Raw genomic sequence first — 14871 nt, 5'->3', positions numbered from 1 at the left:
AACATGTAATGTACTATTGGTTTCAGAGGCAAAGGTTAGTGATTCATCAGTCTTATATAATACCCAGTGCTCATTACATCATGTGCCCTTCTAATGTCCATCACCCAGTTACCAGTTTGTTTCCTATAGTTGAGAGTCTCTTATGGTTTGTCTCCCTCTCTGATTTTGTCTTGTTTTATTTTTTCCTCTCTTCCCCTATGATCCTCTGTTTTGTTTCTTAAATTCCACATATGAGTGAGATCATATGATAACTGTCTTTCCCTGATTGGCTTATTTTGCTTAGCATAATACCCTCTAGTTCCATCCACGTCATTGCAAACAGCAAGATTTCTTTTGATCCCTGAGTAGTATTCTATTGTATATATATATATACCACATCTTCTTTATCCATTTATCTGTCAATGGACATCTGGGCTCTTTCCATAGTTTGGCTATTGTGGACATTGCTGCTATAAACATTGGGGTGCAGGTGCCCCTTCAGATCACTACATTTGTATCTTTGGTGTAAACACCCAGTAGTGCAATTGCTGGGTCATAGGGTAGCTCTATTTTCAACTTTTTGAGGAACCTCCATACTGTCTTCCAGAGTGCAATCATATAAATGTTTAATTTATCTTTAACGGTGTCATGATGAAAAATGTAAAATTCATTTCTGAATCTTAAACATAAGGCCAAAACTCTTTTTCAATAACATAAAAAAGTAGGCCTGTAACTTAAAACATGGAAACTCTGATGTGGTCATCTTATTCCATTTCCCAATGGGCTAAAGAGAGAGGCTTGTTGGCAGCAATATGAGTAAGATAAAATGAGTAAAAGAAAACAGAAATGGGCAAAGTGGAGTTTCTTAGGACTTTCTAGTTCCTTGTTCCCAGTCTCTTCCTGAGAAGTGGTTACTTTCTTACCTTTGGATTCTGTGCTTTGAGATCCCACAGGGTCCTTATAATAAATATCCACCTTCAGTCATTTGAAATCGTTGCTTAAGCTAGCTTGAGGCGGCTTGCGGCACATGCAACATTCCTAAGACAGTGAACGGGTGGGGGAATGGAGGTTCACTTGAATGCAAAGAAATCTGAAGGAGCACAACAATTCCTGAATGGTTTCTGATATTGCTCGAGCTCTCCAAAAGAATCCTAGGATTGTCCTGGAACAGGTCCAGATAACAGACCCAAATGGAGGAACATATGTACTCAAATAATTTTCAGAGTTTTTTTTCAGTCCAATAATGAGCTACTGCTTATACATTAAACTTATTTTTTTTTAGAGTTGTTCCACTTCTAACTTAAAGGTCTTTCCTAACTAATTCTTAGTTTAGCTCAATAATCCGCCCCTCCCCCCATTTAAAAATTGTTGATATGCTTCATTGGCCATTTCCTGCCTTGCTCATCAGCTGAACTATTTGAAATATGACAGAGTTTATTATTTCTTACTGATCTAAGATGAAAGACACTACCAATTAATTTTAGAGTTTAGTAAAAGGGGTTAAAAAACTCATGAGAGGCTACTGAAGACAAAAGCAGGTACAGCGATAAAGGATAATGACTTTTAATTTTAAAAAATTCATGAAAACAGCTTATAACCCCAAAGCTAGCATTTCTCACAACTTTCTCTAACACGGTATAATCTGTTAGTCTATTTGCTTTGGCACTGTCGTACCACGTGGCATTGTCACCTCCACATTTTGGCAAAATTTGGGCAACCGTATTTAAGGCTGAGCACTGACTCTCATTCACGCTTTGTCATTTTCCCGTGGGCCTGGTTCTGGCTTGCTGTTGGCAACTGCTCCTTCATAAATTTTTCAAGAAAGTGATAATGTGAACCCAGAGATGCTGAATATAAAGTTTGTAACTCTAATGTCAGCGGGACTTGTAGAACAAAGGGTCCCAGTTGCCTTCTAAGGGGGTTTGTCTCATTTCTCATGACTCATGTCATTTCCAGAAAGCCAGGAGGCTTACCTGACTGAGCATTCTATTCTGCTAACTTCAAGGTGCAAGCATTTTGACTGTAATATACTGCTAAGGTTTTTTTTTTTTTTTAAGAATATGGAAGAATAATCTACAACAGTCTCAAACTAGTGCAAAATAGTCCATAAAGACTGTGGCCCAGGGATGCCTGGGTGGCTCAGTCAGTTAAGCGTCTGCCTTTGGCTCGGGTCATGATCCCAGGGTCCTGGGCTCGAGTCCCGCATCAGACTCCTTGCTCAGCAGGGAGCCTGCTTCTCTCTCTCTGCCTGCTGCTCCCCCTGCTTATGCACTCTCTCTCTGATGAATAAATAAATAAAATCTTTAAAAAAAAAGAGTATGTCCCAATGCCACTATATTTGTCTTTGTGTTAGTTAAGATACAGGTAGCGTGGGAAGTAACAGAGACCCGAGAAAATGGTGACTTGAACAAGGAAGTATTATATTTTCTGTCACATAGATGTCTTGAAAAAAGACAGCCTATGAATGATATGGTGGTTATTCTCCATGAAGTCCTCAGAGATCCTGGCTCTTTCCAGCTTACCATACATTATCTCTGGATAATGGAGTGTGGCTTTTTTTAAAAATTGAAGTATATTTGACACACAATGTAACATTAGTCTCAGGTGTATAACATAGTGATTTGACAAGTCTCTATGTTATGCTATGCTCACCTCAATTGTAACTACTATTTGTCACCAGACAATGCTATTACAATACCTGGAGTGGGGCTTTTGTCCTGAGGATCCAAGATAGCTCCTGGAACTTTAGCCATTACATCTGCATTCCAAGCAGGAGAGTGAGAGAAGGGAAGAAGGCAAGAGGCAAAATTTACTAGTCTGATGATTTCAAAAATAGGGCCCTACGTGCTATAATTTGCTTCCATACCAGCTGCAAAGGAGGATGGGTAAAATGGTTTTATTATGCAAAGCTTTATGCCTAACTAAAGGGTTCTGTTACTATGGAAGATGGAGAGAACAGACATTGGGGAACAGTCTTTAGTCTCACTCATAGTCACACAGTTCTTTGGGGAGCACGCACAGTCTTTCTCCTGCTCTGACCTGCTTAATGATCTCTCTGCATTCTTGCCAGCATTTGGTGTCACTATTCTTTATTTTACACATTCTGATAGTTATGTAGTGATATCTCATTGTGGTTTTAATTTGTATTCTCCTAACGGCCAATGAACTTGAACATCTTTTCTCAAGCTTGCTTGCCGTCTGTACGTTCTCTCCAGTGATATGTCTGCTCATGTCTTTTGCCCATTTTCTAATGAGACATTTTTTAACTGTAGAGCTGTTTTTTTTTTAAAGATTTTATTTATTTATTTATTTGACAGAGACAGCCAGCGAGAGAGGGAAGCAGGGGGAGGGGGAGAGGAAGAAGCAGGCTCCCAGCGGAAGAGCCTGATGTGGGGCTCGATCCCAGAATGGGGGGATCACACCCTGAGCTGAAGGCAGACGCTTAACGACTGAGCCACCCAGGCGCCCCTTAACTGTAGAGTTTTAAGAATTATTTATATATTCTAGATATTAGTTCTCTTTTGGGTATGTGGTTGACTGATATCTTCTTTCAGTTTGTAACTTATCTTTCCATCCCTGTAAGAGCATTTTTCACAGAGTAAAAGGGTAGAGTGGTTCCTACCACTTTGTTCTTTTTTCAAAGGTTATTTTAATTATTTTAGCACCTGTAACTTTCATTAAAAAGTTTAGAAAAAGCTTGTGTGTGTATATATGTATATATATATATATGTATATATATACATATATATATATATATATATATACACATATATATAAAAGCTTTCTGGGATTTTGTTAGAAATTGCATTATGTTGCACAGTGAAGGAAATCATCAACAAAACAAAAAGGTAACCTACTGAATGAGACAGGATATTTGCAAATGATATATCTGACAAGGGGCTAATATCAAAACATATAAAGAACTTTATACAACTCAGCGCACAAAAAAATGGTAATTGGATTAAAAATGGGCGGAGGGAGGGGGAGCTAAGATGGTGACATAGGACCCTAGGTTTGCTTCGGTCCTCAAACATATCTAGGTTGCCATCAAATCACTCTACATACTCAAGAAGTTGACCCGAGGACTGAGAGAACAAACCGCACAACTAGAGGGAGAGAGGAGGCCACTTGGAGGAAGGTAGGAAGTGAGGAGACGTGGTTTGGGAGAGAAATGGATGGCAGGTACTGTGGGGAGGAAGCCTTGGTTGCGGAGAAAGGCAAGAGAGAGGAGTGCACAGGGACAAGCACAGGAACACTTCCCCCAAGTCACTGTCCGGGAAAACGAGAAGGGCCGAATATCATGAGTTTTTGCAACAACCAGCGGGGCTCAAAGGCTGGAGCTTCCGAGGTCGTCAGGCTGGGACGTGGCCGAGTCCTGAGGGTGCTGCCTTACTCCTGGAGCAGAGGCGGGCAAACGACCCTGGGGGCAGACTGCGGTCTGAGGATCGCCTCAGCGGTACAGGGAGGAGACGGTTCGTCTTTCCGGAGCGCGTCTGTGAGAGGTGGCATTGCCTCTCTGGGGACAAAAGATCCCCCCGGGGGGGCATTTCCACCCCCACCCCTGAACATAGGCGCAGAGACACCTGCTGAGGGCGGCTAACAGGGGCGCTGGCTGTTTCACCTGCTTGCTTCAAACCCCGTGCCCCTGTGCTCTGCCGCAACTGCCCTTCTGGGTCAGACCTGTCTCAGTTCCAGCACAGTGAGACCCTTTCCCAGGGGACCGGTGCAAGTCCCTGCCAACACCAGGTCCCTAAAGTTTGGAATTTTGAAAGTCAGCAGCCTGGCTAGGGTAGAGCCTAGGGTGCACTGGGCTGCTCCTGGTGGGCAAGCGACCTAAAGACAGCGGAAAATCAGCAATCTGAAAAAACGCCTGTGATTCAGGAGGGGAAATTGTTCGCTCCTCTGGAGTGCTTCCCTGAGAGCAGCAGGCATGGACTCCCCTCTCCAGGGACAAAGGAGCGGGTTGGTGCCATTTCCCTCCCCCGCCCCTTAGCCCCTTCGCCCCTTGGCATAAACTAACTTCAGTACAAAGCATAGCACCAACATAGTCCATAGTGTCTCATGGTTCATTCCCCCTTCTGTTTACCCCCCCTTTCTTCTTCCCTTTCTTCTCCTACCGATCTTCCTACTTCTTATGTTCCATAAATGCTGAATTTTGACAGCGGACATTTTGTATCCTTTTACTACCAGCAATTATTTATTGAGATCTTAACACTCTGTGTGGAATGTTTATTTAACGCTGCACCTGATAATGCTATTTTTTTCTAACTAATAAAATATCAACTCTTTGAGAAAAGGAGCCAGGGCTATGCAAAATTTACAAGCTCAATTTATTTGTTATAAGCAATTACATGCCTGACTGTAAAACGAGGTTTATAATTAAAAACAGTGACTTTAAAACATAGAACTCAAAAACAAAAAACCAAACCAAACCAAACCAAAAACCAAAGGGCTAAGTTTCACAGGAATCTTAAAATCAAACTCTGAGTAATCCCTACATTATGATTAAACAGCTTAAAGGAAACAAGTTTTTTTCCTTGCATACATGAAATATGAGTAATTATAAAACTGTTTCTATACTGTATTCATTAACATATTAAGATTCATGGTTTTTTCAATGATGAGTAAATACTGGGAAGTTCACGGATAGATCAACAGGAACACTGCTCTACTTGGCTGAATTACCTAACAATGCCAGTGCTTTATGGAAAAAAAGAAAACCACCCCACAATTTCCTGCATTTTTCTCTGTTACAATAAGCAATTTAAATATTTTTTTCTTTCAGAGACTGCTTATACACCCTTATTATCTTCATATCCCTGAGTTTTACATCCTTTTATTCTTGAAAACACATACTACATTAGTAGGCTTGAATTTTTATACCAAAAATGTCGTTTACTATTAACCACGAACCTGGCTAAATTCCTACTGCCTTTTCAGAAGCTACCATATTTATCATTTGTTCCAAGTTACCATTTTGGTTTTTATTTTCATTTATTTATATAGCACACCTAATTCTCCTCTCTAAATGGTTAATAGTTTATAAGACAGACCAGATGAGATCCAGGAGTATTAAGGCCTTAAAGATGTACTTTAATTTTAAAAGGAATTAAGATTCCTTAAACTCTATGGCAGCATGTCCACCCTTCTAAGCATTCCAAAAATCTGAAGGGCAGACAGAATTTTCTGTTACTACAAATAGAAAAATCATTGCAGAGCTCATGAACATTTCAAATACAATTATGAACAATGCAAACCTGAAACTGCCTCTTCACAGAATTGTCCTCTTAGTCACTTTTCAGGTATTTTTTCAGAGAGTGGCTTATTTAAGGTGCATAAAATGAAATAAATCCTACACAAAATAATAAAAATATTTTACACTTTTATTTACAAATTAATTTCATAAACAAACTATAATAAACATAACAAACAGTAAAGAAAGTTATTGGCTTCTGTCCATTATGGCTAGAAAAATAAATTATTTACATAGATACCTAAATTTGCCTCCTGTTTCCAGAGAAATTAATGTATAGCATATACATATTTTCAAATTTTAACTCTTATTCAGATTTAAGAACTGAGCACTGCTTTATTTTTTTTACATAGAATTATAAAGTTTTTTAAAAAATTAGGCTAAGTTTCTACTAGAATGGTTGAATTTCATAAAATACAAAAATTAAATAAATCCTAGATTTCAATTTAATTAAGTTAATTATGATTAATCTGTGGAAATACACAGAACAAATCTGTCAATCATTCACAATTACGTCAAACTGTTATCTAGGTGGAGAAATTTTACAATGGTCAGAATAAGATTTTATTCATATTCTTGAAAGATAGCTTTGTTCCCGATAAATATTCCCTCTATCACTTCATTATACTTTAGGAGAACACATTCTCAATCCAAAAAGAAACAACATACAGCTATTTGACTTTTTGTTTTTTTCTTGCTTGAAACTGCTCTGTTTTATTTTTTACAGATTTAATCAACATTGACAAGGCAGGATCAATGGATCTCTTCTGTGATTCCTTTTGAATTTCACTCTCTTTTTTCTTTATTGTCTGAGTAAGTTCTTGCTCTTTTTGTTCTCTCTGCCGGGCTTTCTCCTCAAGGATTTTTTCCATAGCTTTTGTTTTCTTGAAATTAGGATCTGAAGGATCCAAATTGAACAAGTGAGAGGTATACATTGCCTGAAACCGTGCATCCTTAACATTTACCTGCAAATCCAAAAGGAAAACAATTAGTAAATCAAAAGGCCCAGAAATGGGGCAGAATTTTGAAAGTGAGCTGTTGATTATATAAAATACAAATATGAGTGTTTTGTATTGATTCATTAGAAAATTGTTTTCCCACAGATTTTCAATGGAGTTTTAAGGCCTACTCTCAGAAGTCATTAAGTAGTTGCTGACAGCAGTCTGCAGATTTTTTGTACAGGCTCAGACTCGCACATAGGAGTGAATGGCCGTTAGGAATAGGTTCTTATTAGCAAAAAGAGGAAAAAGAGGGAGGGACGGAAACAGAGAGACATAGCAATAAAAAAAGCATGGCCTACTGCAGTGGCCGCTGTACACAGTGAGTGTGTGACATGCACCTGCTCTTTCTCAGTCAAGCTTGAGTATGCATATCTTTCCCATCATGAGATTCTGCATGAGATCCTAACATTAAAAGCTAGGTATTTAAAAAAAAAAAAAAAAAAAAGCACAGCCACAGCTTTGGTGCAACCAAAAGAAGCCAATACTTCACATGGTGCTCACCTAAACAGTGATTTGATCCACCCTGGGATAAACTGCCTACTTTGGACTAAAAGATGGCAGCTTTGGCTCCACTATGGGCCCTTCCTAAGACATTTCAGGTTAACTTTGGCTGTGCTCAATGCTCATCTCCAGAGCCAACTTTAAATTCAACACCAGCTTTAAGAGATGTCCCTGGTTACCTCAAAGTCATCCTCTAATAATTCCTTCTTTTTCATAAGCTGTTTTTTCTTCTTTTTGCTCAGATTCTGGTGCTCTACAATCTTGTTGTAATCGAAGTGTTTCTTATTCTCTTCCTCCTCATCCATCATGAGCAAAGCCATTTCAGCCTGTGGAGAGAGAAAAAGAAAGATCAAATATACAACAGTGCTTTTTTTCCCCAAGCAGAAGTATGGGGCACAGATACTCCCTCTAGGAAAGGAGAACCCAGTCGCTAATGCTCTGGGATAACATCTGTCATCCATAAACTGATTGTGGATTACCAAAACTCATAAAGAAACCCAGAGATCTTTGTAGAGCAGTAAGATAAAATTTTTAGAAGCAACATTACCAAGAGCAGGAAAGGAGTGAAAGTTTGTATTTAAAAACCAGACCACAGGGGTGCGTGGGTGGCTCAGTCAGATAAGTGTCTTCCTTCGGCTCAGGTCATGATCCCAGGGTCCTGGGATCGAGCCCTGCGTTGGGCTCTCTGCTCAGTGGGGAGCCTGCTTCTCCCTCTCCCTCTGCCTGCTGATCCCCCCTGCTTGTTCTCTGTCAAATAAATAAAATCTTAAAAAAAAAAACCCCAAACCCAGACCACATTTCACTTCATGTAACTGGTTAACAGGCTATAGGAAAGAGTCCTCAAACCCCCAAATAACAATTTCTCATTTTCACTTAGTTTGGTCTTTTCAAGCAATGACACTATATTTAGCAAACATGTAGTATTTTGTGAAACAACCTATGCTTTCCAAACACGTGCTTTAACAGCAAGGAATTTTTTTTCTTTTGCTTTTTTTGCCTTTACTTTTTCAAAACTGACACATTTCTATGAAGGCAGGATCTTAATATTTGCTTCTGAAATATGTGTTTCCACTAAACAGTGGAATTTTCTTCCAACCATGGATTTAAACATGAACCTTGAGGAACTAAGTAAACAACCATGTACACTAGAGAAAATACAGAGTATACTCCCAAACTTTGGTGAAAATTTCTATACTACCACTTTAGATTACATTATGATTTTTTTAAAGATTTATTTATTTGTCAGAGAGAGAGAGAGCACGCGCATACACATGCAGGGGGAGTGGCAGGCAGAGGGAGAAGCAGACTCCCCGCTGGGCAGGGAGCCCAATGTGGGACTCGATCCCTGGGATTATCAACCTGAGCTGAAGGCAGATGCTTAACCGACTGAGCCACCCAGGCGTCCCTAGATTGCTTTGATTTCCTTTCACTTCCATCACTGGCACCTGCAGTTGGCTTTCTTTTTAGGGCCATTTTCCACAAAAGAAAGATTTTCTTCGCACTCCTTTACTCTATGAGTATTACTGCATGTGCAATAAATGGAGGATAGAAAAGATGCATTATCATCATGCAGTTTAGGTGACCAATTAGGCTCACTCCTAGGCAGTGACATGAACACTGGTCACAGAGACGTTACTGACTCCAACTCCTGCCTCAGCAAAAATACATATTAATCTGTGCCATGGATCTTTGCAGTCAGTGAAACATAAAGGTCACTGCATTTCCAAGAAAGACTTTAATTTTGTACGTTACCTTTATGTTCTTTGCAATAGTAAGAGAAATTAGCACATGACAACACAAAAACAAAGTCTGAATTATAGGACAGATTCAGGCTGAATTAAACCTTATGGCAATATTTTCATGTGTCTGTTGACCATTTGTATGTCTTCTTTGGAGAAATGTCTGTTCATGTCTTCTGCCCATTTCTTGACTGGATTATTTGTTTTTTGGGTGTTGAGTTTGGTAAGTTCTTTATAGATTCTGGATACTAGCCCTTTATCTGATAAGACATTTGCAAATATCTTCTCCCATTCAGTAGGCTATCTTTTGGTGTTGTCGACTGTTTCCTTTTCTGTGCAAAAGCTTTTTATCTTGAAGTCCCAAGCTCCTCAACATCACTCAGCATCAGGGAAATACAAATCAAAACCACAATGAGATACCACCTCACACCAGTCAGAAGGGCTAAAATTAACATGTCAGGAAACAGCAGATGTTGGTGAGGACGCGGAGAAAGGGGAACCCTCTCACACTGCTGGTGGGAATGCAAGCTGGTACAGACACTCTGGAAAACAGTATGGAGGTTCCTCAGAAAGTTAAAAATAGAGCTACCCTATGATCCAGCAACTGCACTGCTAGGTATTTATCCTACAAACACAGTGATCACAAGGGGTACCTGCATGCCAATGTTAACAGCAGCAATGTCCACAACAGCCAAAGTATGGAAAAGCCCAGATGTCCATTGACAGATAAATTGTTAAAGAAGATGTGGTGTATATACACATGGAATACTAGTCAGCCATAAAAAAAAGAAAGAAAGAAAGAAAGAAAGAAAGAAAGAAAGAAAGAAAGAAAGAAAAGAAAGAAAGAAAGAAAGAAATCTCACCATTTGCAACAAAGTGGATGAAACTAGAAGGTATTATGCTAAGCAAAATAAGTCAATCAGAGAAACACAATTATATGATTTCACTCATATGTAGAATTTAAGAAATGAAACAGAGGATCATAGGGGAAGGGAGGGAAAAATAAGACGAAATCAGAGAGGGAGAAAAACCCTAAGAGACTCTTAACTATAGGAAACAAACTGAGGGTTGCTGGAGGAGAGGTGGGTGGGAGGATGGAGTAACTGGGTGATGGGCATTAAGGAGGGCACGTGGTGTGATGAGCACTGGGTGTTATATGCACGATGTATCACTAAACTCTACCTTTGAAACTAATAATATACTATATGTTAATTAATTGAATTTAAATTTAAGAAGTCAAAAAAATTAAACTTATGGCAATATTATTTCAAGCTTTTAATAGTAGCATTTTTTTTGGTCTTACTTATAGTAAGAATTTTTTTTTTTTAAAGATTTTATTTATTTATTTGACAGAGATAGAGACAGCCAGCTAGAGAGGGAACACAAGCAGGGGGAGTGGGAGAAGAAGCAGGCTCATAGCGGAAGAGCCTGATGTGGGGCTCGATCCCAGAACGCCGGGATCACGCCCTGAGCCGAAGGCAGGCGCTTAACCGCTGTGCCACCCAGGCGCCCCTATAGTAAGAATTTTTAATAGTGTCTTATTTTCCTCTAAATCAAAAAGGGACATGACTTGGGTTTGAGATAAAATTTCAACTTTGTATTAGCTGCAAAAATGTTTGATAAAAACTACACTGCTAGGAGCACCTGGGTGGCTCAGGTGGTTAAGCATTCAACTTGATTTCAGTTCAGGTCATGATCTCAGGTTGTGAGATCAAGCCCCACATCGGGCTTCCTGCTCAGGAGGGAGTCTGCCTGAAATTCTCTTCCTCTGCCCCTCCTCTCCACGCTCACTCTCTCTCACTCTCTCTCTCAAATAAGTAAATCTTTAAAAAAAAACCTACATTGCTAAAATATTTAATTATGTGTTTTATAATTTATTTATAAATTTTATTTCTAAAATCAGTTATTTTTTATTAGGGACACTAGAAACTCATGTAGACAACCTCATTTAAATTGTACATATCAATTATCCAGCAGGAATGTAGCAATGATCATGTTTTACCTTTTGTCTTTCTATTTCAGCATCTTCCACTGGAGATGTGTCATCTTTTGTAGATTTCGTTGATTTTTTCTTTTCTTTTATACCTGGCACAACAAACCAACACAGAAGGGTGAAAAAATTACAAGACAATCCGTGACATTCTATTTACACTAGGAACAAAAATGCAAGATATCTAGGAATAATCTTATCAATAAATGAATAGAAACTAAAAAAAGTAAATAAAAATGTCACTGGAGAGAACTATGGGTATGAATGAAATAAATACATCTGGATGCAGTGACTGAATATTATAAAGAAGGAATTTCTTCTGAAAATAATGTATAATTACATCATTAAAAAAGAAAAACGATGAGATCATCTGAATAGATACAGAATAAGCACTGGATAAAATTCAACATCCATTCATACAATAGAACAATATGGCTTAGTGTGTAATAAAATGCACTATCATACATCACTGGAAAAAAGAAGGGATTATTCAATAACTGGTGCTGGGGAATCTGCTTTATTCTGGGGAAAAAAATCAAGTTATAGCCTCACCTCAAAATGTACAGGAAAATAAAATGCAAATGGATTAAAAGTTAAACATGAAAAAAAACACTATGAGAAATTCAGAAGATTAATTACCTGATCTTAAATAGAAGAAATATTTTCTAAGCATAGAAGAGAAGAAATCACAAAGAAAAAAAAGTGATTTTAATATATAAACTCTAAAAATTCCGTATATAAAAAAGTCATCTGGAAAATGAAAAATTCATCTTTACAGTAAGATTTTCAGAGTAAAAGTTTAGTAAAAACAACTTTTCCTTCTCTAAAGACAAAACTGATCTTCCGTTAACTTTCTAGCCCTATTATTAAGCAAAACTACTTATGGTAAAAGTGGCTCCTGACTGGTAGCACTGCTTTATTTCCAGGGACTCAGGGACTTCTTGAGACCACAAGATGTTAGAAGAGATGTTCTCATCCTGAATGAGAGGTAGTCATGTGCAGCAGGTAAGGGCACTTGAACCTGAAGCAGCTGACCTGATGTAAATTCTAGCTGTACCACACTTACGCTGTGGCAGTTTGGGCTTATGCCCTCATCTGTAGAATGGGGATTGTAATAGTAGCACCTACCAGGACTAAATAAATTGGTAAATGTGAAGGGCTCAGTTAACTCCTGACACATGGTGCTATAAAGTGCTTGCTATTACTACACGTAAAGAAGATGTTCCTGGGTTCCTTGGTGATCATGCTGATGCCTTATTTTTTCTTCTTTTTTTGTGTCTGTTGGAGTGGGAGGGGTGCAAAGGGAATTGGTATCAAGGTGCTAAAGTATGAAAGACTAGTTTAATGAGTAAGAAGTTTCAGAATCTACAAAGACATGTTCTGATGTCATGATACTCTAGAATATTATTACACAATGCCAATCTTCTCTACTGAAAGCTGTCTTCTTTGACTAAGCTGTGCTTTGTCCTTCCCACACAGAGAAACCAACAGTCTTTAAGGTAATAATGATTAATGCTTACATAGCACTTACTGTGTATCAGTCAGTAGTACTGTTCTACTCACTTTACATATATTAACTATTACAATCCTCACAATGATCTATGAGGTAGATTCCATCATTTGTTATAATCTTCATTCTGTTGATGAGGAAACTGAAGCACAGAGAGATTAAGTAATTCTCTGAAGTTTAGTAAGTGAAGGAACCATGATTCAAACCCAACCAGTCCAGCTCAGGCTTGCTACTGTTTGTTTTTTAAAGATTTTATTTATTTATTTGACAGAGGAAGAGACAGTGAGAGAGGGAACACAAGCAGGGGGAGTGGGAGAGAGAGAAGCAGGCTTCCTCTTGAGCAGGGAGCCCAATGTGGTGCTTGATCCCAGGACCCTGGGATCATGACCTGAACCAAAGGCAGATACTTAACGACAGAGCCAGCCAGGCACCCCTGGTCTCTGTACTGCTAATCACTAAACAACACTTCTTTATTATCGAATGTCATTCTCCTTGTAACAACTCTTTCTGTTTAAAATACATTTTATCGTGAAATAATAAAAAAAATCACAAAGCATATAGTGGTTGAAGAACTGCAGCTAATGAGGGGTAACAGGAAAAAAATGAAGCCTTAAAGTTGAGAGAGGCTTTAGAAACTGCTCTGTGAGCATTAAGCCCCTGCTGTACTTTTGCAGCCATTCCCAGCGGAGAGAAAATGCTAGCATAAAAGTGCTCAGTGTTACCAAGGCATATGTCTACACTTCCAGGAAGAAATATTCGTAGACAGCCCTTTTTCCTAAAGTGAAAGCCTTTATTGTTCCTATCTCAAATGTTTTTCAGGAAATGTATCTACTTTCAGATTATAACTTTTTCTCTATTTTAAAATATGTGTATATTTATATATAATATCATCAAAGTTCTACTTTCTTAGGGTCTGACTTCTATACCCTAAGTTTACTTCTGCTCCTATGTTCTCAGGGCAAGACTCCTTTTGAAGTGAACGGACAAGTGACATATGCAGAAGATCGTTCTGTGGCAGGAAAAAAACCAGGCTGTATATGATTAATACATAAAGGAGATAAAGATCTTCATATACAGCTGTGGGAAATAATTTCAAAGAACCCACAATGAACTGTTCCGGATTTTATAACAACCTGGTGAAAAGTCATAAAAATAAACTTGAAAGAAAGACTGTAGCAAAGGAGGAAAAAAAGAATCTCCCAAACGGTCAGGGCTAAAAATGATATCCAATTTTAACATGATGAACATTTCTTTGCTCACAAAGAATTTACTGTCCTGGCCCAAACTGTTTAGCCAGAAGATAAATAATGTGTAGAGATCTTTTCTGCACTGTTAACAAGATCATCTTAATTTTTTTTTAAAGCATTTTTTTTCTCTTTGTAAAGTTATCAGACTTAAGTTACATAAAGAGTACTAGGGAAATGAAAGTCCCTGTTCTGAAATGTTCTCTTTATTTTTCAGTGAATCTTTTGGCAAGTAAGAAACCATGTGTCCTGGGACTGCTGTGAAAAGTACAAACGGGTGATTCTAACACACTGAATACTAACAGAGATTCTAGATCAGAGGTTATGGATTAAATAAATAAATCTACAAATCCTTACCAAGGCTACTATCTCTTTAAGCAAAAAATGTAACAGAATACATGTATGGAAAAAGATGTGTTACGAAAAGTTGACCTGTAAAAGGAGTATCTGTAAAGGAAATTCCATTTTCCATTACTTGTAATGTCTGAGAAGTACTCTCATAAAAAACTTCCTCCAAAGGGTTTAGCTGAGCACTTCTTACGAGAATAATTAAAAGAATTCACTGGAGGGCAAATGCGGTCTCAGTACTGACCAGACGGGAGTGTATCTGCAAGCCCCCTTGCAATTCACTGTTTTTGTAGCAAGTTCCAGTGC

General features: G+C 38.4%; 1 protein-coding gene across 3 annotated transcripts in view; it reads right to left on the bottom strand.

Annotated features, from left to right (window-relative positions):
* Positions 1-5292: 5292 nt before the first annotated feature.
* ESF1 (ESF1 nucleolar pre-rRNA processing protein homolog) overlaps positions 5293-14871 on the bottom strand; it is a 63261-nt gene continuing 53682 nt past the window's right edge. For all 3 annotated transcript variants that reach the window (XM_008703362.2, XM_040637972.1, XM_008703361.2), the window contains 3 exons: positions 11476-11558; positions 7914-8060; positions 5293-7197 (listed from right to left, as the gene is read on the bottom strand). In XM_008703362.2, the coding sequence (XP_008701584.1) occupies positions 6904-7197; positions 7914-8060; positions 11476-11558 (524 nt within the window). In that variant the 3' untranslated portion in view covers positions 5293-6903. The remainder of the gene's footprint in view (positions 7198-7913; positions 8061-11475; positions 11559-14871) is intronic.

The sequence above is a fragment of the Ursus maritimus genome, unplaced genomic scaffold (assembly GCF_017311325.1).
Source record: "Ursus maritimus isolate PB19 unplaced genomic scaffold, ASM1731132v1 scaffold_22, whole genome shotgun sequence".
Classification (NCBI taxonomy): Eukaryota; Metazoa; Chordata; class Mammalia; order Carnivora; family Ursidae; genus Ursus; species Ursus maritimus.
Note: the sequence above shows the minus strand (reverse complement) of the source record. Positions and strands in the feature narration are given on the sequence as shown.